General features: G+C 40.0%; 9 protein-coding genes across 9 annotated transcripts; 4 read left to right on the top strand and 5 right to left on the bottom strand.

Moving 5' to 3' along the window:
- Positions 1-2,473: 2,473 nt before the first annotated feature.
- SS1G_05212 (predicted protein) lies at positions 2,474-4,042 on the top strand (the record flags this gene model as incomplete). Its single annotated transcript, XM_001593734.1, has 1 exon — positions 2,474-4,042. The coding sequence occupies one exon, from the start codon at positions 2,474-2,476 to the stop codon at positions 4,040-4,042; it is 1,569 nt and encodes a 522-aa protein (XP_001593784.1).
- A 1,162-nt stretch (positions 4,043-5,204) lies between these two features.
- Positions 5,205-6,724, bottom strand: SS1G_05211 (hypothetical protein; the record flags this gene model as incomplete). The annotated part of the gene is made up of 3 exons (XM_001593733.1): positions 5,205-5,208; positions 5,265-6,014; positions 6,216-6,724. 3 exons carry the CDS (start codon positions 6,722-6,724, stop codon positions 5,205-5,207), a joined length of 1,263 nt encoding a protein of 420 aa, XP_001593783.1.
- Positions 6,725-9,343: 2,619 nt separating this feature from the next.
- SS1G_05210 (hypothetical protein) lies at positions 9,344-10,853 on the bottom strand (the record flags this gene model as incomplete). The annotated part of the gene is made up of 6 exons (XM_001593732.1): positions 9,344-9,597; positions 9,654-10,186; positions 10,252-10,335; positions 10,411-10,501; positions 10,569-10,665; positions 10,716-10,853. The coding sequence occupies 6 exons, from the start codon at positions 10,851-10,853 to the stop codon at positions 9,344-9,346; spliced, it is 1,197 nt and encodes a 398-aa protein (XP_001593782.1).
- A 1,121-nt stretch (positions 10,854-11,974) lies between these two features.
- Positions 11,975-12,301, top strand: SS1G_05209 (predicted protein; the record flags this gene model as incomplete). Its single annotated transcript, XM_001593731.1, has 2 exons — positions 11,975-12,209; positions 12,255-12,301. The coding sequence occupies 2 exons, from the start codon at positions 11,975-11,977 to the stop codon at positions 12,299-12,301; spliced, it is 282 nt and encodes a 93-aa protein (XP_001593781.1).
- Positions 12,302-12,474: 173 nt separating this feature from the next.
- Positions 12,475-12,801, bottom strand: SS1G_05208 (predicted protein; the record flags this gene model as incomplete). Its single annotated transcript, XM_001593730.1, has 2 exons — positions 12,475-12,724; positions 12,776-12,801. The coding sequence occupies 2 exons, from the start codon at positions 12,799-12,801 to the stop codon at positions 12,475-12,477; spliced, it is 276 nt and encodes a 91-aa protein (XP_001593780.1).
- A 1,072-nt stretch (positions 12,802-13,873) lies between these two features.
- SS1G_05207 (hypothetical protein) lies at positions 13,874-16,927 on the top strand (the record flags this gene model as incomplete). Its single annotated transcript, XM_001593729.1, has 1 exon — positions 13,874-16,927. The coding sequence occupies one exon, from the start codon at positions 13,874-13,876 to the stop codon at positions 16,925-16,927; it is 3,054 nt and encodes a 1,017-aa protein (XP_001593779.1).
- A 1,355-nt stretch (positions 16,928-18,282) lies between these two features.
- Positions 18,283-18,927, top strand: SS1G_05206 (hypothetical protein; the record flags this gene model as incomplete). The annotated part of the gene is made up of 2 exons (XM_001593728.1): positions 18,283-18,438; positions 18,739-18,927. 2 exons carry the CDS (start codon positions 18,283-18,285, stop codon positions 18,925-18,927), a joined length of 345 nt encoding a protein of 114 aa, XP_001593778.1.
- A 3,532-nt stretch (positions 18,928-22,459) lies between these two features.
- Positions 22,460-23,308, bottom strand: SS1G_05205 (predicted protein; the record flags this gene model as incomplete). Its single annotated transcript, XM_001593727.1, has 2 exons — positions 22,460-23,064; positions 23,182-23,308. 2 exons carry the CDS (start codon positions 23,306-23,308, stop codon positions 22,460-22,462), a joined length of 732 nt encoding a protein of 243 aa, XP_001593777.1.
- A 2,653-nt stretch (positions 23,309-25,961) lies between these two features.
- On the bottom strand, positions 25,962-26,913 carry SS1G_05204 (predicted protein; the record flags this gene model as incomplete). The annotated part of the gene is made up of 2 exons (XM_001593726.1): positions 25,962-26,583; positions 26,771-26,913. The coding sequence occupies 2 exons, from the start codon at positions 26,911-26,913 to the stop codon at positions 25,962-25,964; spliced, it is 765 nt and encodes a 254-aa protein (XP_001593776.1).
- Between the last annotated feature and the right edge of the window lie 128 nt (positions 26,914-27,041).

Raw genomic sequence — 27,041 nt, 5'->3', positions numbered from 1 at the left:
TATAAATTAGACCCTCGTTTTGAATCCTCTGATAGTTACTCTCATTTTTTCCATAGAATATAATAGCGTCATTCCCAAAAAATGCCAAGTAAAATAGCGTGACAATGAAGTAAGCTATGTGAACGACTTCAATTCATCTACACGGTCATTTAATATCGTTAAATCTAATGATTTGTCAAAGACATAAGCATCTATATATGGATGCTTATAATAATCACAGACACTGCTTTTATCTAGATATGTGTCCAGAAGAATCCTGTGACAATACACCACAGAAATTTATTAATGGTATTTATACTAGATAATTAGAAAAGGGGAAATCAGGAGCGACGAGTAGTTTTCAAGTATTCATACATAGCAATATAGCTGGTATTGGGCCTCTTCTATTCTCGATTCATTTCTTTTTAATCAATGCATAACCGAAAGATTCAAATTCCTCCACCTTATCTGCTAAATTAACGCGTAATCCTGAGAACATATTGAGTATAGAACCACTGCATTGAATAGCCAAAAGTTATAATAAATTTATTGCCAATTCAATATCATTCCCAAGATGTTGTGCTAGTGTCAGTATATCCCTCACGGCAGACTTACACGAATCTCATACTCGGTTAGACAATCTAAACATGTAACGCTTTTTAGGTCATCAATTCATAAAGCTGCTGTAGCATAAAACCTTCACACTATCAAACGCTATACTCAAACATTCCCAAAACCTATTCCAATCATAAATATCTCAATTAAAATCAATTGCAACATCCAAACAGAGCCTCCATCAACACCCGGTCTTGATCCTCCATAAGGCCCAGCCTGGAAACAACGACCCAACCTAAAGGTCTCCGCAGGTGTCTGTCTAGATACAATACAAAATTATCAACAACGTAATATTTGTAGTGTTACTATTCTTCTAAAATTGGTAAAGTGTTTAAAGAAGTGGATTATCTTAATAGATTTGATATACAGTAATATTATCTTATTGTTATTTAAAAAAATAAATATTATTCTCTTAGTTTTAAGATTTAAAAGTTGATTTTATTTCATTAATACAATCTTCAATTTGTCTATGTAGTCTTAAGCGACGATATTACACTGTAGGATCTTACTTTTTGTAATATGATCATTTTATTATATTAAACCTTTAAACAATTTCTTTTAATATAATAAATAAACTCATCAATATCTCTCAAAAGTTTCCCAAAAATACAAAATAAAACAAAAGTCCAATCAGAGAAAAAGAAGAGAAAATAAAAACTCGTCCCATCAACTTGCAACCAACTGCACCACATTAGCCGCGCAACAGCGATGTGAGACTCTAGTTGGTGGTCCCATCCCTTACTTACATAAGCAGACCATTGACCACACCACAACTCATCTTCCTCCAGCAAATTGGAGACCTGGAGACCGGGTGTGGTATCTTTGTTGTGATATTAATGTTGGAGTTTCAGTCAGATACGATGCGACTTGTTAGCCGTTAAATCCCTATGAATATTTTTGATTTTACGAATACCTCTCCCTCCGCACCTCTTCTCTCTCCGTATGAGAAATCTAGAGGTATATAATACCAAAATAAAAGGTTAAAGACTACGAGAGGAAGATGTTATTTTTTTGCTCGGTTATGTTTTTAAATAATAATTAGTACTGATTTAAATATTAAGATCTCAACCTAGCCCTAACCCTAACAATCTATACAAGATAAAAGAAATAGTACCTCCTGTCTACATCTATTTACACATGGATCTAATTATCCATTCAGCTCTTCTCAAAAAAGACTTCTTACCAGAAAGGACCAGTGAACTTGTTATAAACTTATTACTTTCACTAACGATTCCCTCTTTCTCCCTATTAAACATCTAGGCCCCTCTCCACCCCCCGCCAATCAAAAAAGAACTATATTGAAAATATGATAACAAAATTGAAAATAAACATAAATAAGTAGATAATTATTTCCACGATCAGAAACACAGAATTTCAAAAAGGTTGCGGCCTTGCCTCATCATCCTGACCTGTATATAAGTTTAAAGTTACACTAGAGAATACCAATACCAACACCAACACTATAAATTTCCAAGTCCTTTTGACAGGGAGCTGGTAAACGTAAAAATTATATGATGAAGAACATGTCATATGTATTTTTCATCCTGCACACTGCGGTTAGAATTTGGCATAAGGAACCGGGTAGGTCAGCCAGGCCAGCCAGGTCACGTAGTTGGTTTTTTAGCTATGCTACGCATTTACTCGCGTATATCTTGAGCGATCTCTTGAGCGTATGGATCTTGAGTATTGTATTTTACATTTTCTGCTCATTTTTATTTAATGAAACAATTATTTTACTGCAAAAAAAAGAAAGAGGAGAAAAAAGATTAGATTGAACATAAAGAAGACTCGTTGAATCTCTAAAAGCTCATTCAAAGCACCAAAAACCCCAACTCTATCACCACATCTAACAACAAAACCTAACGTACCTACAAAAAACATGGCGCCCACCCCCTCAAACGGAGACGGAAAATTCTCTCTAGAAGGAACCCTCGACAACCTAAAACGGCCCGTCGATCCCGAAAAGAAAAGACGCGAAGCACAAGCCCAAGCCCAAGCACAAGCCGAAATACTCGAACGGGAAAAAAAAGCTGCAGAACAAAAAGCTAAAGAATCCCAAGCGAGCGCTTCTCAGGAACCCAAGTTATCTTCTCTTAGGGAAAGACTTAATATTAAAGCGCCTCCTAATCCGGAGGAAAAGAGACGAGAGGCGCAGAGAGCTGCTGAGGAGATGGAGAAGGAGAAGGAGAAGGAAAAGGAGAAGGAGAAGGAAAAAGAGAAACAGCGCGTTAAAGATGCTGAGAAAGCAGGTGGCAGGGAAAGAAGTAGACGGTCACCTTCTCGTACTGAGCGGAAGAGGCGTTCTAGTAGAAGGCGCAGGGATACTTCTGCAGATGAGAGTGCGCCGAAAATGGAGAAGAAAACTACACGACCTTCCGGAGATAAGAAAGATATTCCAGACGTTCCAAAATCACGGGATTATGAAGATCAGAGGGAAATTCGAGGAGGGGGTGAAAAACCTCGTGCAAGAGCTAGAAGTACTAAACCGAGATCAAATAGTAAAGCGAGAGCTACAAATGACTCATCTGGTCAGAATCGTGATACTGAAATTCCGTATCGTTCTCGACGAGGTGATGAGGGAAGAAATTCGAGAGTGGATATTGAAGGGGATAGAAGGAGAGATTCGGAACGGAGACAACGGAGAGAAGGTCATGAGGAAAGACGTCGGAAGGATGAACGAGATGAAGATTCAGATGAAGAAGGACGGCGTATTAGAGACCACCGTCGAGGAAAAGAAGAAGATCGCTTACAAGCTGAAGAGGAAGCCCGAAGAGAAGCAAGACTCAAAGAAACACGACTCAAAGAAGAGAAAGAGAAACCGCGAAGGGAAAAAGAACCTCGTAAACGACAAGAATATAGAGAAGATGAGAATGAAGAAATCCGATATGAACAACGGAGAAAAGATGATAGAATTGAAGGTAGAAATCGTAGACGAGATGGAGAAGATGAGAGTGAAAAAGATCGTCTCATCAAGCTGGAAAATTCTTCAAGTTTGAAGAAGAAAAGTAGACAGAAGGAAAGAGAATTAGATGAGAAGGAACGAGCGAAACTTCAGGAGAAAGAGGAGTACATGATATATAAGGAGAAGAAAAAAGTTCAGGATAAACAGATTCAAGCTCAACAGAAATATACGCAGGGAGTTAGGATGGAAGGTGGAGGTAGAGAAAGAGATAGGGATAGGGATACAGACAGGGATAGAAGAGAAAGATATCGTGCAAGTGAACGACAAGGTGGATACGATCAAAACACTTATGCACCTGGTTACGGTTCTGGAAGTGGTGGTGAGCAATATCGTCAGCATCGATCGAATACTATTAATCCTAATGGGTATCCCTCGAATCGAGATCCGCGCCATGATCCGCGTTTAGATACACGTACAGATCCACGTATAGATCCACGTTCAGACCCAAGCAGTTATTATAATCCCAGACGACAGAACCAGTACTGAGGAGTGTAATTACTAGTATCACGACCCATTAGCGTTACTGATGTTTAAATAAATACAAAATTGTCTACTTTTATCTTTGAAACTTGAAACATGAGTGTTAGACCACTTGTCCTATCTGCAGATTTTCAGCTTGACAAAACAAATATATTTCACTTAACACATAGATCTAGTCCCTACCTATCATTACTACCTCAAACCCATAATCTTACAACCACTTCTCACCCAAGCGCCACCAAAATCTTTCTCGCGTTCATTCTCTCCCAAACCTCTTCCGGTATTTCCGCGTTATTAACTCTATACATTATGCCATCTTCTCTCTTAACCTGCAAAACAATTTTTGACGGCTTAGATTCTGGATCCGGGGGTTCATTGTTCGCAAGGAGAATAAAATCAAAGATGCCACCATGCGATTCAGGTTCCTTTTGTCCTAAAATTTCATCTTCCTGATTGCATATCATCTGTGCAACCACATTGCCATTCATGTCGCTAATGTTACGGATATAAAAGGTGTATTCAGGCTCCCATGGTGTGTTTCTTAAAGCTTCGTGTTTTGTCGTTATAAGTTCTGATGAAACCTGGAATTGAGCGACCTCCGTTCGGAAGAATATGAGTTGATCATCTGGGGTATCGTTGAGTTTGTCAATGTTTAGTTCTGGACAGTGTGTTGGTATGTCCTGCAATTCAATAAAATTTGGGCTCATTCGTTGTGCTTGCGATGGATGAATAGTCGTTTGTGCTCCTGGAACATCCGAGGAAATTCCTGGAACTCGTAATAGTCGAAGTGGTGAATTTCGGAGTACATAACAGACAATTTCGGGATTCATTCTACACGCATCGATTTTTGAATGGCGTTATTCTCTCTTCTGTCAATTTCGTTCGGGTGCAAGACACGGAAACTTACCCTAAGTCTCTATATCTCGCCTCCACTCGTATATCAATTGCACCATGCCAACCCAACCAAGACCAAGACGGAAACGACACTTTTCTCTTTAAGGAAGTCGTTTCTAAAGTCGTCAAATCTTTCCTCCTCCTAACACCGCGTAGTGAACCAGGTTCCCAACAAAGTCCCAACTCAAAGCGTCTTGTGGGTATCCCCCATAGGAAACTATCGCCGGTCAATTGCTTCACTTGCTCTAGTATGGCGTGAAAAGCGTCATGAGCATCACCTGCTTTGGTTAGCTGACGCTTAGTATAATCCGAAACTAGACGTCTAAATTTATACCAAGTTTGGTCGATGACATCATTTGAGACGAAGAAATTCCTGAGTGAGGTATCAAGGAAATACTCTGTTTCTTGGAGTCTGAAGAAGCTTGCATGTGCTAATGAAGTTTCGCAATAGGTTTCTTCAAGTCTATGACACTTCCTGCATGCCCAGAAAAGCTGTTGATCTGTGAAAATAATACTACGTCTTGATAATGCCCGTTCTTGTAAAGTCCACCCTCTCCAACTCCATTCACTATCTTCAAGCTGGTGCGAGAATGAGTAGCCATTATTGTGAGGGTGTAAAGTTCTTATTAGCTTCATGGAAATTCGAGTATCCGCTGGTGAGATGTCGATTTGCGTCTGTTTGCCCCTTCGAGGATTTTGAATTCCTGGTAAGCCGGCTTCGGCATTTTTTCCGGAAGCAGCGATAAGAGTAAGCTTTGAATGAGCATAAATAGTTCCCATCGTACCAATCTGTATGGCTTTATCAGAATCGCTGTCTTGAATTATACAAAGAGCATCGACCCATAGATATTGGATTCCAAGTTGCTGCGAAAATGTCATTGCGTCCTGGATAGTGTTTGGAACACATCCTGTGAGAGATCCAGCCCTTTGGAGCGCTTGCTGGTTGGATTTTAAGAGCAGTGTCCTTTGAGTACCACCCCACACATAACTTAATGCCGCATACTCAAAAGAAGCAATATTGGCGTTATAAAATTCCACAATTTTACTCTCCCGGACGTCAATTAGACGGAAAATTGGAGTCAAACTGTTCAGAAACGTCAGTAGATTTACCTTATGACCGACGTGTAATAGACTTTCCTTAAAAGTCCTCGATCTACAAGTTTTGCCTGACAACACTCCTTGTGATTATCAAGACATTCTTGAAGCCATTGAGCTGGCTGTTTGATGTCAACAATCTCTGGGCCTTATCCTCCCAGAGAAGACCGTTGAATTTCGGTTGACAGACTCATTATTGTTGCTCTCCTGATATATCTCTCCATTGTAAGTTTGGAAAGCATCCTCGATGTAATACCAAGGTGCAGCGTCAGTAGTCTTGTGAATCCCCGGTTCATCAGTTTCCTCTCCATCCACTATTGGATACCATGATAAACTAATTCTATACAGATACATAAGATCGCGATTAGAATCCCAAGCCTCAGCCTCTATAGGCACTATACGAGCAAAAGATTTCATTGATGCCACACATTTGAAAGAGTCCAGATCACGGATAGGATTCTCTTTTTGGTCAGGGACAACATCGCAAATCGCTGAACAAAAAGAACAAGTAGATGAGGATTGTCGTATGCGAGTATGAGGGCCAAGACTAAACTTAGGCGCCTGTCGATTATGAATAAATGACTTGAAGGGATAACAATCTGGGACCTCAGATTTTGTATTGAGATATCGTAACTCCTCGGTAGTTGGACAGCGAAGCATCTCGAATTCGATAGCACTGCAATATTCACAGAGAGTCATTTTGACTCGTTATATTCTTTGGATTGAAGTTAAACAGAAGTTTGGTTTAAGTTTTTAGTTTTTTGACATGATTGAAGAGAAGATCGGAAGCCATGTCTCTGCTGACCGAATGGCTTCCGACCGTGGGTTGTAACGTTAACCATGTTCGACATGACCAATTGAACTGCGAAATTTTCAAGCCCACCTGCCAAAGCTGAATCCGTGGAACTTTTTCATCTTAGAATACGAGGATGTAAAAAAGAATGGAAGGGGTAGCTGGATTAGCTCAAGAAAACAGAAGTTCTGATCCAGTTCAAATCGATATGCTGACTCAGCAAAGTCTAATAAAGTCACTTGTGAGCTTCATACCTATGTCGCACACACTTAAGTCAAAGTAGTATTACTAAATAAATATTAACGTGGTTTATCACCGAGTGGATCATATCACCGAGTGGATCACTTCCACCTCAATTCTTGATCTCCTACTTCAACACGTGTTTTATCAATCAATTGAAATATAATCGAATAATAAAGAAGCTCGAATACTTTTAGCTATTGAGGCTATTCAAAAAGACAAAAAACTCAGTATTCAAAAAGCTGCCAAGCTATATAATTTATTATATACAACACTCAATCACAGAATGAATAGTTTTACTCCCTGTATCGAAACTCGAGCGAATTATTATAATCTTACAAAGTTAAAAGAGAAGATGATTGTTTAATATATATTTGATATGGATAATAGAGGGTTTCCATCTAAAATTAAAGGTATAGAGGATATAGCGAATTATATTCTTGAATCAAGAGGTACGAAGAAAGTTGGAAAGCTTTGGGCTCATCGATTCGTAAAGCATCATATAGTATTAAAGATATGTTTTAGTTATGTTTATGATTTTCAAAGAGCTCTCTGCAAAGATCCCAAGCTTATTGAAGAATGATTTCGATTGATATCGAATATACAAGCAAAATATAGTATTCTCGATTACGATTTCTACAATTTCGACAAAACCAGCTTTATGATGGATATAATATATCCCGGAATGGTTGTAATTAGTACTGAACGAAATAGCAGAAGCAAGGCAATACAATTAGACAATAAAGAGTGGGCTATAGCGATTATATATGATAATAAAAAGGATAAAATTATACCCCTATTTCTAATAGTTCAAGAATAGATTCATCTTTCCAATTAATATACCGAAACCGATTTTCCTGCGGATTGGGCTATTAAACCTATTTCCAATAGATAGACAAACAATGAAACAGGTTTAGAATAATTGAAACACTTCAATAAGCATACTCTGAATCGAAGAAAGAGCAAATATCGAATGTTGATATTGGATGAGCATAAAAATCACGAATCTATAGCTTTTCAATTATATTGTAAGGAGAATGACATTATATATATCAAATTACCATTGTATTCAAGTCATTTAACTCAACCACTTGATATTGGCTGTTTTAGCAATCTGAAATTTTCATATGGTGATCAAATTGATGAATTTATCAAGACACATATCAACCATATATCGAAGGTTGAATTCTTTGCAGTTTTCAAAGCTGCATATCAAGAATCAATCACAGCTCAGAATATGAAATCAGGATTCCGAGAAACAGGTCTAATACCATTTAATCCTGAAGCTATACTTTCGAAACTAGATATTCGAATTCATACGCCTACCCCTCCTCCTTTCGATCCAGATATATAGATCTCTCAAATCCCTCACAATCCAACTAAAGCTTTTTCACAATCAACTTTAGTAAAATCTCGAATAACTCGTCATCAATCAAGCTTCCCTACACCTATATTTGAGATTGTACTAGCTCTAGCTAAAAGTACAAAGAGATTAACTTATAAGAATATACTTTTAAATGCAGAGATTCGTATACTTCGAAAGGCAAATATAGCATTAAGCAAACGTCGACGCACAAAAAAAACTCAATTGCGTCAAGAAGGAGTACTTACTGAACAAGAGGCTGCAGATATATTATCTCAACAAGAAGTTGATATTCAGATTCAACGCGACGAGCATCAAAAAGGGGGGAATTCTAATGGGGAAGCATCTTCTAATCGATGCTATAGTAAGTGTAGAAAAACAGGACATAATGCAAGAACTTGTCAAAACAGTATAATAGATCCTAGATTATTAGATTCTTAATAGCTTTAATCAATTGATTCAATTGTTGTTGAATGATACAAGTTTAAAGTGGTAAGTTGAGGTGAAAGTGATCCACTCGGTGATATGATCCACTCGGTGATAAACCACGTTATCTATGATTTAACATCTACAAATATTCAAAAACCTTAAATACTACCAAAAATAATATAGTATCAGACAGAAAGGAACATTTTTATACAAGTATACTCTTATCAACTAATATATACCATCTACTTTATAGAACTCTTTTTCTCATTTAGACAATAAATCAAATCACTAGAAATAATTTCAACATCAATTCAAGAAAAATGTTACAAATAGAGCTCGTGCTTCTGAAATTTCGAACTGTATTTTTTATATTCTGCCAAACGACAACAATTTGCTACACTACACCTCGCAACACCTCACAACTCCTCGAAAACCAACAAACCTCCTTAAAAATATCTCTATCACCCTCAAAAATCCTCCAAATCCCTCTCTTCTAAATTTCCGCTTTACTCTCCGTCTTTCCCCCCATCATCAAACTCAACGGCCCTTTCTTAACCATCAAACTAAGCACTTCATAAAGTGCATCCGCGGCCGCCATAGTAGTATGTTCAGCATTCGTATCATACGCAGGAGCCACCTCCACAATATCCGCCGCTATCAAATTAAGACCTTCTAATCCCCTTAAGATAGTTCTCAGCTCTCTTGTGGACCAGCCGCCTGTTTCAGGGGTACCGGTTGCGGGTGCGACTTTTGGGGAGTTAGTATTTTGTGGGATAAGATACGAGGGTGCAGGATAGACTTACAGGCTGGATCTAAAGTATCGATATCAATTGATAAGTAAACGGGGTTTTCGAGTCCGACACGATCTCGGATTTTCTTGATGATACCATCCATACCAATCGTATCGATTTCTCTTGCTTCCACAATCTCAAATCCGCAGTAGCCATCATTTTCATAGTCGCTAGGACCACTCAAAGTAGTCCTAATACCAGCATGGATATTTGTGTCGTTGGCGAGCAAGCCTTCTTGAGCAGCATGATAGAAATAAGTGCCATGGTTGATGGAAGCAACTTTCGATGGACTTCCACCAAATACTTTTGGTTTCCAAGTATCAAGATGTGAGTCGAAGTGAACGACGGAGATAGGACCATATGCACGGTTGATGGAACGGAGTAGAGGAAGAGTAATTGTGTGATCTCCACCCAATGTGATGACCCTTGGAAGGGTTTTCCCGTTTTTTGCGGGCCCGAGCTTCTTAGAGTCAGTCGCGGGCGCGCGGGACAGAATTGAGTTGTGGCCTTCTTCAATTTGATGAAGGGCCCAGGAGTTGTCATAACTAAGATGAAAGTTGTTTAGCACCACATATATGGTTGATGTGGACAAGTGGACAAGTGAACATACGATGTGACCGGGATATCCCCACAATCGATCACTGTTGCCCAACTATCGAAAGGGTTTGTGGCTAGTGGGACATTGTATCCTCCACTATTTTCAGGCAACGTGTGAGTTAATGTATACGGATCGATAGTACTCTGTTAACTGTAGAGAATGGAAACGTACTAGAGATTGAGACGTCTTGAGCCCTGTCGAATTCCAGAAGGCCCGAATCGAGCTCCTGGTCTGTATGAAGTTCCGGTGTCGAATGGAGCCCCTGAAAAAGATCAATTCACGTTTTCCTTACCAGAAACTGAAGGATAACAAGTAACATGACGACATACCGATGAATGCAATGTCATATTTCACATCGTCTGTTGCTAAGCATGGAGAATATGGTAATCTACCAAACGTCGAGATGCCTGAGAATACCGAATCGGCCTGATTATTTTCAGTTGGCTCTCCAGACTACTCTCCATGGATGAACATACTTGAGTTCCACCATCTCCTGGTAAAGTGTTATACCACAATGATTTGTGTGGCCCAGCAATTGGAATTTGATCTTCATGCTCACCATGCGCGAGTACACCCGCGTAAAGTGCGGCGAGGGCAGTGATGTGTGCAAACATCATGAAAGACAGAATTGAACAATTAAAAATGAGGAAGTACGAGATGTGTATTTCAAAGGTGCCGCCATCACCTTTTATGGTTGTCTGTCCTGGCACAGTTTCAATGCATTGTAGATCGAGACATTCGATATCATAGGTCAATTGGCCTGACTTCTGGGTATGGTCTTATCCTGTCAAGACATGATAGGGGAATCTTGACATAATGGTTATCTGGCCGGCAACAGACATGATAGCAATGGTGAATAATAACATTATTGCTGATTCGTAATTCTTTTTAGGTAAACTGGCACTTCATCGAGTGGCAATGATGGTTGGATGAAAAATATGGGAATCAGAAGAGTTTGGAGTTGCTACCATATGAGACTGCATGATGCAAAGATAACCAGCGTGGTGTAACTGTGATAGGAAGTCCGTAAGAGTTCACGAAACGGAAAATAATAGAATGAGGTATTGTCCCATTGGATAAAGAGTCTTCGGTTTTGAGCATCGCATGCAATCATGAAGATCAGATTATTTGAGATGGATGGTAGATAAATCACCAGTGGTTGTGGTGAGGTAATCGATACTGATACCATGGATTTTTGATAAGAAACTTGGAGCATTATCAAAAGGAGGGGTAAGGAAGTCCCGGAAAAGCAGCAACTAAGCTGGGGTAAAGGGCTGGCCAATGAGGATGAATTAAGCATGGTACAACAGATCTTGAAGGGATCGCTGAGCAAGTTCCAAACCAGCGTTGGGAAATCTTGAAGAGTTGAGCACTTGCATTTCCTTGAAACATCGATTGGAATTTGAAAGTGCATATGTATATATATACCTTGAGTGATGTTATATATAGATTGATATTAAATATATTTCAATCGTGGAAACATGGGAGACAATATGACAGAGTGAAATGCTTCAGTGAAAGATTTGATAAATGTGAGGACCTCAGTATCGGAGTGCAAAACGAACAAGGCTAGACATATAGTATATATAGCAAATCAAGTTAGAAATACCAGCCAGATATACCATGTATGTACTCCGTATAGTAGACTAGATATATAAGATAATAGCAGCACTGATCAATCACAAAAAGCGGCGGCCAAAGAAAACCCGAAACCCAAGTGACGTATTACTGTATTATGGTAGGTGGGTGGGCTAAAACACGTGGATACACTCGGTACGCTAGTGGGGCTGACTCCCGTCTTCTGGGCCGGTCTCTGGTGTGTCTGGCTCGCCATTTGGAAAAGTCCAAAAGCATTTCGAAGGCTTTTCATGCACCTCAACGGCACCGCCAAACTGTCAAGTCCAGCTGGACAATGAAACATCCCGGCCAATCAGATCCCGGGGCGACGGTTCTCCTCATACAGAATTGTGGTAAGTATTTTCAGCATCTTATAATAAATATAATAAATAAACAAGAAGAAGAAGAGGAAGAAAAAGAAGATATAGCGGTAATCGATGGATGATCTTGGCGGGTTATATGGTGAACCCGGCTTGAGCGTGGTTCATCTGAAGAAAATGATGAAAGTTTCTTGGAAGGCGGGCTGGGAAGGGATCAACGAATGAAGGACGAGCGAGGGAAAAGGGATCTTATGTACAATTGGTTCAAGGAAAATACTACTAGGCAAGTGAATAATTTTCAGATCTCAATGAAACTCAATTTTGGTACCAGCCATCTCAATTTTCCCTTTTCTCCTGCTCCGAAGATGATGAGCGTGACGCTTTTATGCAGAAAGACATGATGCAATGCAATAATTCGCCCACTCCAGAGTCCAGTAGGAAGAATAAGAAAAAGGAAAAAAGGTGCTTTGCAACCCAAATCTTGCTCAGCCATGGGATTCCTTCCTATCACACAATGTGAATCCTTTACATTGATATGCGAGAGAGATCTTTGAAGATCTTATTCGTCAATTTGTGATTGCCTGTTGGTTACAACTTACGAGTGAGTGACACGAGATGGGTGCATTGTGTAGAATAGTAAAGAAAAGGGTTGTTTTGATAGTGTGGTGGTGTTAGAACTCGAATTGATGATTGAAATGAATGATTGTGTAGATAGTCACTAGAAAGGTAGGTTCACCAGGTGGTTCATTACAGAGTACACCGTTAATGTCAAACAAAGTACACCTGTACTGATCTTTATTAGTCGCTTTTCTCTCCGTCCGCCTTGAAAAAGCACTGAATCCCTCGCCTTCCAACCAATGAGAGCGCTAAAGACCGCCCAAAACTCTATTCAATCCAGCACTGGTTAGGTATCATTCATTATGTGAGGCACCGCAAAATAAAGAATAATTATCGTCAAAAACAAATAATATTCCCATCCACTCCATCTCACACCTCCATGTGTCCAACTCAGAATTGAACAACGTCAACTTTCCCTCCTCCCTTTAATTCTTCTTAGGCACATCGCATGGCCATCTGTCATTGACCGATGGCTTACCACCTTTTACTACCTCACATCCTCTGATTCCCTCTCAGCTATCCGATACTCCGCTCCATTTCTTTTTCGCTACGTACCTGTCGATTCTCAGTCCTATCCCATCAGAGAGGGCTTCGTGGAGCACCACCTGCAACACATAACCAGCGATCTGCGACCTGCAACCTGCAATTTATACTGATTCAAAACTCCTCAATCTGTACACGGAGCATCCAATAAAATTCTACACATCTCGATCATCCTCAGTCCAGACTGAATCAACACGAATTTACGAATCTCCTTTCATTTCTATTTTTGCCCTCTCGCGTTTTCAAGTGTACCACAATTAATCATTCACCAACGTTAAAACAACCCTCCTTACCCAGCCTACCTCGCCGTTCTGCCTTCTACCTCTACCAACTTGCGATACTGCACGAAGCCGATACCACGAGGACTACCTGCTTCATGCAAATTACCGATCTTTTTCGTCGTGAGAATAATGATCTGCTGAGATTCAAAAAAGCTCGAAAACTTTAAACGATTTCGCCGGATCTTTACTCATTTTCAAAGAACCCCATTTTTACTCTACTTTATGCTCATAACACAGACGACGAACTGGCTCAGGATGCCATCCCGTGAGCTGGGGAGCTCTTTTGAAGCCCCGAATGGTGCTCAGAGTGTAGGATCAACATTGTTGAAGAGGCATAAGATACTCCCTCATCCTAGGGAAGGTCGCCTTACCGACACACCTACTCAATCTCAGAATTTCAAATCTAGCGATACAGATACAGACACAGATACAGAAGCAGGAGCAACGTCAGTAACTAATTCGGATAACTCGAATCCACGCATGCTAAAGCATACCTCGAAGAGGATTGGCGCTCCCCTACTTCCTCCAACTCCACCAGCACACTCGAGGCAATCATCTAGCACCAGCAGTGTCTTTGTGGCCCCCGCGCCAATCGTTGACGTCGCGTCTGAAAAAAATTCCGCTGTAGAATCAGAACCAAGCACACCAACAAATCAGCAAAGTCCACCTACTCCGGATGTAACACCTCCGCGCACTCTGCCACCATTGGCATACCGTCCTGCAAACTCTCGATATCCTTCTTCGCGGTCAGATTCTTTCCGAACCGCTCGAGAATATTCCTCAGATGAGGCATCTGAGGATGAAACCTCAACAGTTAGACCACGAATACCATCTGCGAAAACATCTGGGGCAGAAGTAAGTCAAATTCCGCGCAGGGATATCGGATTGGGCCTAGGTCTAGAATCTGACAATGAGGGCTCTGCCACACCAAAAGCAAAAAAAGAATTGTCACAGCAGGAATTGTCACAACAAGAATTTAGCGTTTTTGATGGAGAATGGGGAGTCTCTACGGGAGATCTAAGCGAAGTCGAACGGGAATGGGATGATAATCTCATGAGGAATGTAACGGTTCGAAAACGCCGCGATATGGACATGAGCTTTGATGAGGAACGGACAAGCGTTGAAATGATGGGAGAAAATTTCATTTCACCGACAGAAGCGACAAATGTGGTTCGAGGATGGCCTTTACAAGAGAACTTTGAACATCATCAATTGGACAACGACAGCGTGGAACCGACCTTGAAGGGTGGTACATGGCCTAGGGTACGGAAAGACACTATTGATTCCCCAACAATGTCAGACACAAAACGATTTTCTACCATGTCCAGTCGTTCGACAACTTCTACAGTCGTTGAAGCTTTTGTCGTCGATGCACCGCCCTCGCGAATACGAACTCTTCGCCACACCAAAAAGCAAATTGGTCTGAGAGACTTCAACTCGAACGAATCTACTGTAAGCTCCGCACCACCATCCGAGAAGTCAAGTGAACAACATCATCGTTTAGTGCATAGAGCCGAACGAATCCCTGAAAAACATAATGGAAGCATAAGATCAAATACTACTCCGAGCATCGCTTCAAGTCACAAATCGCGCCGGAAGATTATACGCGATGGTGGAGTGCCTGTCGTGGTAATCCCAGATCGTGTGTCATCCGCGAAGTCTTCTAGACCTCCATCTTTGCGATCAACAAGTAGTCGGAAGACTAAGAGGAGTAATTCCTTCCAGTCAGCTCCATTATCACAGTCCTCAAAAACGAATGAGCCTGGTTACTTCGATATCCTCCCTCCTACCATGAAACGCACAATGTCAGACTCAGCAGGATCAAGCAACTCTGTACATACTACCGATTATCCCCCGAGTATCCCGACCCGAAGATCTTCACTTTCCGCCCCAACTAGTCGTAATACTTCAAGAGCAGGTTCACTCACTGCGGAGAGTCTCAAAGCTCACAATATGCTTCAGGAAAGGCAGTCCTTCAAGTCAGAGCCAGTTGTAATATCCAGACCAGTCAGTTCAGAAAAGGAGATTGAACCACAAGATACTCGTTCAAGCATAGATCATAATCGATTGAGTATTGACAATCAAGACGAAGGTCATTCTCATGTCAGAAGGTCTACGCAAGCTACACCATTTTCACAAGCATCATGTGATACAGCAGGAACGACAGCTACAACCGCTGAAATTTCACAGGCTATGGCAGTATCGATGGTTCCACATCAAAACAAATCATGGACAGTCATAGATCGGGAAAGCGAGCCATCGCCTCCTACGTTGAGACGATTGATTAAACAACCAACTATTGAGGTTAACGGTGAGACTGCCGATGGTCCTGTTACCCCCCCTCAGAATCCACATACCATGGATGGAGTTGATTCGCCATTGCGGAATCCTCGTGCTCCACCTGGACCTCCTGCGATCAAATTCATCCCTCCAACTCCATCTGACATGTCACCAGGATCAGAGGAAGAACGTCAACTAGGCTTTGACTTTGATACTCGATTAGACGAAGATTATGATGATCGGCCTTCATCGTCAGATAGACTCAAACGTAACTTCTCCTTCCGCCGTGCTTTTGGCAACCATCGTTATTCGGAGGCTATAATAGCCGATGCAGGTTTGTTAAAACGTAAATTTTCAATAAGCGGTCGTCGCAAGGATACTTCAACTCAAACATCGAAGCCAGAGGCAAATCCTTCCACACACTTCCCATCAGTCCTTGATCAACCTGCTGATGATAGTAAGTTGCATCCATTCTGGAGGCCGGCAAACTTCTGGGATGATCTAGAAGAAAACGATAACGACTCAGATGATGACGAAGAAGATTACTTTCCCGAGTATCATCGCCCTGGAAATAGGCGTTTAATTCCAAAGCGTGGCCTAAGTGGGAAACTCAAGCGCACATTTGCGATTCTTCCATTATCTTACGGTAACGATGATTATGATCAAGCTCCGCTGGATCGAAAGACCATGCGAAGGTCTCCTAGTGGCAATGCTTTGAGAGTTGTCAAACAGAGAAGCAATAATACATTGAGGCGAGAGGCAGAACAAAGAATTCTTCGCGAGGCAAGACCTGGAGAATTTGGACATGGATTCAAAGAGGGCAATGGAGGTCGCGTTCACACAATTCCTGGACTAGGTTTGAGAATTGAGTATGTGGGTTTGAGAGGACTCGGGAAAAAACTCAGTGAAAAGAGAAAAGAGCAAAGAAATGCAAAGTTGCGAGCCACTATCAGTGGACCTAGGGAATTGAGGAATGGAGTTGATGAGGTTTTAGAGTCAAGAAGTGCAGACTCAAAAAATGTCATTTGAAGGAAGAGGAAACGTTTACGATTTGAGGATGGGTATACCCGGGATGAATGAATGATTTTAAGAATTTCCGCAAACGAAAAACGACACATCGGGACGATTTCTGGACATGATGGGATCACCATCGCCATTTGGATGAAAAACAACAAAATTACGACTGATACATGTATTATGAGGGAAAGACATAATGTTTTTTTCTGATTTTCCGTTTGGTTTGCTTTTCTGCATGTACTTTTCTGTTGATGCTATTTTTGCACAGCTTTTTTCTCACGTGTTTCTTTTCGACGGCGTTGCATCAAGCAGGCTTGGATGTTTCGTCAATCATTCCATTCATCATGACTCACGTGGCTATAGAATGGATAAATGTATGGATGATGGATAATGGATGTTTCAGGATTGAATGGGTCATTGATTGGACGACTGATGATGAATGAATTTCAGATTCTTTCCGACTTTTCCTCAAAGTCAAGGTTTCCTGGATCGAAGTACGCTTATGCTTACGCTTACGGCTTGGTTATTTCTTATTTTCATTTTAATTATGATGATGTAGTTTCCCTGTTTGACGCCTGTTAGTTGCATGGCAGGTGCAACGTGGTTGAAGTAATGGTGTTGTGGTTAGGTCCACTAACTGCAATCTGTGTGAGCTGGCGGGCACCTTGCAGTAGCTTGGGCGTGGAGATAAAACTTTGAACGGCTCAAAAACAATTCAGTGGCACATTTGAGTGAGTATCTAGGTTGATAGGTTGGAGGAGATTCGGCAGAGAAGTGTGATGAAAGATTCAAGAGAGCTTATGCAGAAAAATTTCGACAATTAAAATTCTTAGATTATGAAACGAAATGAAATGAATAAATGATATGATATGATTTTAAACTAAATTCAAAATGAACCTTGGAATTATTTTCACAATGTGTCTATTATAAAGATCCAAAAGATGTGAGGCTTAAAAATACTCTTCCAACGAAATGCCAAGGAAAGAATAAGCACTAGCGGCCGCACTCCGCAAAATAGTTTCTCCACTTCTTTTGATAAAAAAAAATATTTTGGAAAAGCTTTACACCGATTGACAAACGACAAGCCATTACAAAACAACATAACATACTTGGAGAAGAAACTCCAACGCATGAATACAAATTCCAATACATTGCAGCACGTATTTTATCGAACGTAGTGTCTATCGTCGATTGTTTGTAAACTTACTTTCTCGAGCATCGAATTGAAGACTTGGTTCCAGAACGAAGTATCCTCCGTCACTTCCACGGCGAGGTATCTAGGGGAAGTACAACAGTAATATACTAAGAAGTGGTAAAGGAAGGAAGAAGAAAGGAGAAAGAAGAAAGAAGAAGGGAAAGCAGGCAAGATGGTACAAGGTGCTCTCAAATCAACTAAAAGCGCTTTGGCGGGTGGGAATAGAGCGAATGGGGCGGGGAAAAAAGCGGCGTTGGGACCGAAGAAGGGGCAGAGGGTTATTAAGGCTAAGAGGGAGGGTTTGAGGAGGAGTGAGGTCTTGAGGAAGGTTAGTGGATTTTGAGGGTGTTTTTTGGGGGGGTTTTTGGTTTTGTGTGTAGGGGATGGGGATGATGTGGATGGGAGAAAAGGAAGGAAAGATTGGAGGGCGGGGGGGGGAATGAAATATGATGACGCACTTACATATGCATGGCTTTCCTAGTGGCTTCCTCGAAAGAGTAGAGGCTTCTTTGACGAGTACAAGTACCTGTCTGATTTCGGATTTGTTGTTTATTAGTTGAGTAGGGGGATGAAGCGCGAGTTGGAATTATGAAACATAAGAGTCTTTGCTAATGAAGTCTTCGAATAGAAACACTCAGCAGGCTTAACAGCTATGACGGAAAAAACACTCGGTGCGAAAGCGGGACATTTGGAGTTATTGGGTGTAGGGAAGAAGAGTAAGGCGAAGGATGGAAAGGGTGCGGAAACCAAGGGGAAGGGAAATGCCGGAGAGACGGTTCATGGTGGACAAAAAGGTGGAACGAGGAAATTTGGTTAGAGTCATGTTGTTATGGTGAGGGCGATGAAAAAGGAAGAGAGAGGATGTTGACTTCTTTTAATCAATACTGGACTGGATGGAGTTTGGTTGGCGTTCACTTATGATATGACTAGTTGGCTGGCGTTGATGGATATGAATAAAGTTAAGGATAGGGATAGGGATATAGGGATGGGTATGGGAATTTTCAAATCAGAATCATGAAGATTCACGTATAGAATGATGGCTAAGAGAGACATCAAAGATAAATCATAAATGCATATACACAATACAATACTAAATAATACTACCCTTCAAATTTTCACTGACAAGCCTCCGCCTCATCTAGGAAAAGTATGGTCATTAGGTATGATTGGATGAATAATTCTGTGGTGCTAATCTCTTATTCTAATACGACTAGTTTTCAGCTAAAACGCCGCCCGTCTGTCTATTCGGTACCCTCAAGAGCCTCAAACTCATCAGCTCCGCATTTTCCAAATATTATTAAAATGAATACAAATACTTTGATATCGATTTTTATAGAAGAAATATATATATACTCCGTACTTCTTACAATATTGTATTTGTATTTTCTCACCAATATTTATTAATATTAATAAAATCATAATTAAAGAAAGAATAGTAATGATGCTGAGTTGGAGTTGGAGTTGGAGTTGAACAGCGTGTGTGATTGGTGATTTTTCTGGTGAAGAATTATTATAATAGCTGTGAATAATATTGGGGGATATAGTCTGTTGTAGTGCACTATGATATTGATTTAATAATCTACATTGTAAACTTCAATTGATGGTAAAAGTATTGAGTAAGTCGTTTAATACAAGGGAGGTGGGGGGGGGGGGGGGGGGGGGGGCAAATATTGATTCCAATCTTTTGAGTACGAGTATGAGAGAGAAATTTGGTTTATCAAATAATATTATTTCGTTTTAATAAATAAATTGGATTTTCTATTAATGAGAAACATATACCGAAAATTTGGAGTTGAGGTCATGAAACTCGTTCAATTTGAAGATATTGATGTATGTATTTAATTCCAATTTAAATTAGTTGATAATGATATGCATCAGATTATAGACCCGAATTCTTCTAGGATCTTACAACAAATGAATTTAAAGTTTTAAGAAATATTATAGCTTTTGTAAGTGGGTGGCAATAGAATTAGGATACTGATTCTATAGCTAACGATTATCCATGTTCCTTTTCTCAATTTTGAGATTTTATGTGAATTTAAGAGAATTGAAATGGTGGTAAGTGAAAAGATAGAAAAAGAAGACTGAAGTGCGCGAGTTGGTGGTGATGGAAGATGTTCTGCGTCGTTACTCCTCCCAGTCCTGTGGCATCGAGTCAGTGCATTACTTAGCGAAGCTAGTCAGTGGTAGTTGTGTCAAAATTCTCGACCTAAACCAAGTCTCGGAAAATTTCCAATTCTTCAAGTTCTTCATCCGGGCTGTCAATATTAATGAAGCAGTCAGTGACCCCTAAACTATTTTCTTTCAACCTTATTTATCTTATTTAGTAGACTAAAACAACGAAACACAATGCTTGAAGAAATTCCATAGGTCACTCGACTCGAAAATTTCCAGCTCTAGCAATCTCGATTTTAGAATCTGAATCAAACTTGAGATGGGAGTTTTACTTTTAATCAATAATTTTTGTAATGGGCTTGAAAGATTAGAAGCCTTGACAATGGATCATGATCAACAAGTAGTTCTCGGGAACTTGAACAAGATTATTGGTAGAATATTTGAAGTGCATCCTGAGTACTGTAGAACTGTGGCTTCCACAGGAAACACTACTATATAGCTAGATGGTTACAAACGGAGGATTGAACGAATGAGCAGGTTAGCACATAGCTTAGGATACATCGAGAGGTAACGGATCCCCAGGTAAGATGTGACGTCACAGAGTCTCTCGCAATTTAACCAGAATTACCGATTTCCTTAAACTCAAGCAGAAGCTATAGGCAGAAGTCGCAGATTTGCGAGTCGTACAGGCAGCAAAACAAGAAGAAGAAAAAATGATGATTTTCAAATCCGTCACGGTTATGTTTGTATGTCTTCGTTCCTATACACAACCAATTGCTTTGCTGATTAACGAATTGAACTTCCTTTCTCATTTATGGCCGCATGTTTGCGTCCAATATGGAGAGATTTCCCTGGGATTAGAATGAGAAGGCAACGATGAATTATGTGCTCAAGTACGTGTGTAAGTACCTTTTCAGGGAATTCAAGAGCCCGAATTAAAGGAGGGGAAGAGATATGTTGACCTCCTGGGATCTTGGCAGCATATGCATATATAGTGCATATGCATATAAGGAGCAAACAAAACTCAACTTTTAATTCATTCTTTCCTTTTTGGTATACTGTTTGTTTGCTTTCAATATTTTGATTTCAAAGCACTTTAATTCCGAAGGCCGAATACCCAACCTATTCCTTCATTTTTTGAATATATGCTCGCAGCTTAACTGCTTAGCTAGGGAATCAATTCAATCTGATGCTCTTTCTAGTCTCAAGAAACCCAACAAGATAGTACTAAATGTTTATGGTGACTATTTCACTTGCCATTCTTCTACGCATGGCAGTCTTTACCTTCAAGGAGATAGAATATCGGGATTTTTTAAAAAATGGAGGGATCTTGATCTGAGAATTGGCTTTCTGCATTTTGAGTCGCTCAAACACAGATCATATGTATGGGAAGAAGTCGTTGATGCGCAACACTTACGTGCAGGATTAAAAATGGGAAGTGTAAAAACACCGCCGGTCATAACTTAAATCTGTCCGACTTGGGGGAGGTTCCTGTTGCCGAGATAGTACACCAATAATTTCCCAAAGTGTTAAGTATTAGATCAGAAAGATTCTATAATATTCGCGAAGGTTAATGAAACTAAAAGTAGGAGAAACGGAGCCAAAAGTCATTTTCAAGGATAATGCAAGAGATGTAGATATCACAAGATATGAGTAAAGCAATGAGAATTCATACATTATGAGTCTCCAAATTTGGTTCTGAGAATAGCTTTAAAATCTTTGTGTTTTGAAGCTAAAGCTGGAAAATACACTAGGAATAGTGGACCTAGCATATCAAATAGAAAAGTTATGGTTTTTTAAGTCAATATCGCACTTGTTGGTTTAAGCTCTTTGTTAATTTAATTTTAGATACGTGTCATAAGCATAATTTTTGGGATTGGGATTTAAATCTTAATGCAAAAGATAGTTGGTTGAAAGCTTCGCCAAATTATTTTAACGGTTGTTTCAAGTGCTTGAGTAGGTAGTATAGGTATGTTACGCACACGATTTGGAAACTGGAAGCGCGGAACAAGTAGCGAGTAGAGTAGTTGATTTATATAGCTACGGGATAAGCTATAATAATACAGATGGCAAGTTCCTTGCGATGCATCCGTGATTGGATCCTGCGCCTCAGCATCTAATCTCGTCTCCCTGGTTGCCCAATGTTTTCAAAGTATTACAACCTAGTGTGTTTGATTGCAGTTCAATGATCTCTTTGAACGAAGATTAGTCACCGATTCCCCAGAAAAATATGATTATGATGAAGGTGATTGACCGTTCATCCGACCCGACTTAGAGCGTCGCTGGTCTTGGGATGGACCATTTTTCGTATGCGCTGGGCGGAACAGGTCGTTGGAAAGGTACTGTTGATTCGATGAATCTCTACTATCATTTGACGGCAGAATAGAAGGACATGAAATTGTTGGTGGAGTAGCTTGTTTAGGTGGCGCTCCTGGTGCAACATCAGGAGTATAATTGCCAGCATGTAAGCCTAATCTGTCCATAAGTCTATAATAGGAAGACTCATCTAGTCTATAAGCCATAGCTTGAGCATTATCGCCCCTAAAAGCTTCGAACCGGTCTAGTTTCTGGGTATAAACATGTGGTAGGCGTAGGTGAGAATGCTCTTCCAATTCGAGAACTCCATAGCAACTTTTCTTGCGCGCCGCATTAATTGTCCCTGATTCCCATTGATTAGGCCCTCGAAGCCAGTATCGGGAACGGTAATTTTCAGGATGTAGTGTGCTCTCATCTGGTCGAGGAGAGTAATGTCCGATGGGAGAGTACTGGGCACCACCTAGGTCAGGATCTTTCCGCGTCCCAGTCATCTGGTAAATGTCAACGGATAGAAATTTTAGAACTTCATGATCACTAATCGCGACATACAAAATGCTGTCATCACTGGTTGTGAGGACAACAATGGGATGTTTTTGACCTTATTCATCCTGGCGACAATCGCCTGGACACTTGCATAGACCTGGTTTTATGTCTTGGCATTTCACAAGCTTTTTCCATTCACATGGAATGCCTGCACTAATTTTTGGACAATGGAAATCTGGACGAAGGATGCAACCCACTCCGATATGATGCGGCTGCAGAGACATAACGATCGCGATTTGGAAGGAAAAGTAGAGGCTTGTGATAGGAAAGATAGGAGAGCCGCAGCAGAATTCAAAAAATGAATAGGGATAAGTAAAAATGTCTGCAAGATCTGATTGCGAAGTTGATTGTCCTGCTTAGAATGCGTCTAAGCCCTTCTTTTATACTTCATCGTCTTGGGTGGCGTTCAACAAAATGGATCAATCTCATACATTGTAGTTACTACACTAACAAGATCGCCGTGTACTTGTGGTTTGATATCTAAAGAATTATTATGTTTTATAGGGACACAAATGGACCAAAGATAAATCACTTGGTTTCTTTAGAGCTGTAGAACATCCTGCACCACCACCAAGTCTCACCAGATCAAAGAAAATCCGATCAGAGAGCTTCACACAGAAGTTGTGGAGACTTCCAGCAACTTTCTCGTAGTATCTTTGAACGACTTCTTGTCTTGAACGTTGGCTCCTTGATAAGGAAACAAATAGTTCCAAGTCTCACAATTGATAGTTTTCATGTATGGAAGTCGCGAAAGAAAAGCCTGGAACTCAAAATGGCCAGAGCCTAAATCTAACCGATTACTAATACAACCTCAGTTAATCTATAGGAGTTCTAGAAACTACACACTGGACACTAAGCGAAATCACACCAAAATTGATGATTTTTTACATTTTTGAATCTTTATAATCTATATAAAAATTAAAATAATGTAGTAAATTAATATGCTGTGACCAAAAGGGTGTTTATAGACCAGCAATTGTATTTAACTTAGAATCTACAGGTGAAGAGCACCTGTAGATGGGGATAGCTACTCTATATATACACAAATGAATGGCCTAGCCGCAATGGCTAGGCAAAAAGAAGTCATATTTATCCCTCCAATGATCTTACTTTACCGATAACCATTGATACCTAGTACTTGTCCGGATCTGATCCTCAGGTCACCTAAATCGCATACTAATCCCGAGTAATCGTATCATGTGTGGACATGGTTAATGTACCTGAGGTTTCTTATATAATAAGGGTGGGAGGAAAGCAGGGATTTCCGTCACATATGCATATAAAGATAATGAATTGAATATAATAAAAATACAATAAAATAATTTGTTTTATTTTTATTTTAAAGTAATTTGAAACTAATTATGTTACGAGGTTTGCCGTCTAGATCACGTGGAAGTGCTCTAGGCTCTCGAGGTGGTTTATAACTAGGCGTCAGGCAGGGACTTAAGTAATGACAATAATGAAATGCAATTCGTAACTAATAGTAGAGTATACTAAATGATTGATCTTGAGCACGAAGCTCTATACAAAGGGAATCCATCTTGATTATATAGACCTTCGTGCCTATGGCTAGTCAGGACCGCCAGCGCTCCTCAGCGGTCCGTAACGTGACTTAAGGTCACGTTACCCTAAGTTAGTCATGTGACGCGGCGTTTGATGATAGCCGTCGTAACAAATTATTATATTTAAGAATTTCAATTGATTTTATTCAATATTAAAAAAAATTATTTAGTAGATGACTTTATATATAAGAAAACATTTTTATAAAGATTTTATCACAAATTCAAATAGTATAAAGTTAAATAACTTTGAGAATTCTTATAAAAGCCAGTTGTAACTTTAAATACATTCGGCTCTAGAGTGATTTTTTTTTAATAATAGATCAGAATCACCCAGTGTATTAGATCTCAAGAATCGCAATCATATACCCCTCAAACAAAGGCTCAACTTTAATCCTCAGTTTTCTAGGAGTATGTTTTTCACTTTTTGAGTAGATTTTAATATTCCAAGAGACACTTACCTAGATATATCATGACTGACCGGAGATAGTTGATGTAGTGGATTATTGTTGGGTTTCTTGAGACCAGAAAGAGCATCAGATTGAATTGATTGATTCTCTAGCTAAGCAGTTAAGCTGCGAGTATATCTTCAAAAATGAAGGAATAAGGTTAGGTATTCAGCCTTCGGAATTAAAGTGCTTTGAAATCAAAATATTGAAAGCAAACAAACAGTATACCAAAAAGGAAAGAATGAATTAAAAGTTGAGTTTTGTTTGCTCCTTATATGCATCATGCAATATATATGCATATGCTGCCAAGATCCCAGGAGGTCAACAATTATCAAGCGGTTCGCTTCGTTTGTTGCAGCAAGTTTTGCAATAGATATAGACAGCTTCGCTGCAAATATGATTATAAAATTTTCTACGATTTATGTGTTTAAATACTGATGAGAGTACTTGGGCAGCTTATTAAAAAACATAATACATGTGGTGGTGTGATCGAAGCTACCAATCTACAAGTGAGGGAGTCATTTGTTTCTCCGACTGGTGTGTTTATACGCATTTACTGCGTCACTGCTACGCCATTGTTTGTGCGGCCTCAGAATATGGGAATACTGCTCGAAAATATATGCTAAGCTTAATAAAAGACAGACGGGAGTAAAATAAAGATATGAAAACTGTAGAAAGAATAGGAGTAAAAGACATGGAAGAATCATGAATACATATTGGAATAATAGTTTTATTGATAGCTAAGTTCTAGTCATTTCATCCACCATTTTATAAAACTCTGGAACCCGTAGGAAAATGAAGCAAGCTGGTGTTTTATCAAATCCGAGATATGAGATTGTTGGTTCTAATTAAGTAGTAGACGGTCCAGTCTAAGCCAACTCCAAACCCATTCCAGTCGACTTGGCTTTCGTGAAACACTCAACTCCACTAGATAGATTTAATTCAGCCATTGAAAGAATATCAGATACGAGAGAAAATAAAAGTGACTTACAGTCATCTCCGGGGTAAATTGGCTCCGCTTGAGATTGACTTGGGTCGTCTTCTGTAGAGTTGTACACGCCTCCGAGATAGTTGAATAGTTGAGAGATGCTTGAAAAGATAGAATTGTTATGGGTACCTGGTTCAATTATGTCGGATCTATCGTTACCAGAACGAAGACCTAATCTACCCATCAGTCTGTAATAAGAAGACTTATCCAAACAGTAGTCCATTGCTCTTGAATTGCAGCCCCCAAAAGGTTCGAATTTGGACAACGGCTGTGTAAAGACATGTGGTAGGCGCAGCATGGAGTACTTTCTGAGTTCAATGGTTCGCTGATACACTCTTTGACTGCGAGCTTCATTTAGGGTAGTTTCCGAAAAGTTTTCACCTCGAAGCCAGTAACGAGAGCGATATTTCTTGGGATGAAGTTTCTTTTCTTCTTTGTGTGTAGGAAAATAGTGCCCAATTGGAGAGTATTCAGTACCGCGTTTGTCATTCTTGATTCGTGTACTAGTCATCTGTTTAAAAAGTCAGTTGACAGCCTGCACATGGACCCACCAATGTACATACTTGTACATAAGAAATATCATTTTCCTTAGTTTGAATGACAATAATAGGATGTCTTTGGCCCTTCGTCGTTAATTTGCAGCCATCAGGAAAGCGCAGTTTTTGATTAACTTTCCGCCCTCGGTCTAACGGCGGGCTCCATTGATACGGTACACCGGTGCGGACGAGACCAACGATGTTTGGTCCTGTTCTAGCACGTGTGGCGCCGACCTCACGACGCGGTTGAAGGATACAGCCTACCTCAATATCCTGAGGTTGTAACTCCATAGCCATAGTAGAGTGAAAGTCGCGAGACCTTGGTAAGAAAGTTTGGGAGTAAGATAAAAGCTGTGAGATCGAAATGAAGTTAACATGCTGAAGAGCAGCTTTCGAGCTTCTTTTATACTTCATTATCTTCCATC

This window comes from Sclerotinia sclerotiorum, genomic scaffold, assembly GCF_000146945.2.
Source record: "Sclerotinia sclerotiorum 1980 UF-70 scaffold_6 genomic scaffold, whole genome shotgun sequence".
NCBI classification, from domain to species: domain Eukaryota; kingdom Fungi; phylum Ascomycota; class Leotiomycetes; order Helotiales; family Sclerotiniaceae; genus Sclerotinia; species Sclerotinia sclerotiorum.
Note: the sequence above shows the minus strand (reverse complement) of the source record. Positions and strands in the feature narration are given on the sequence as shown.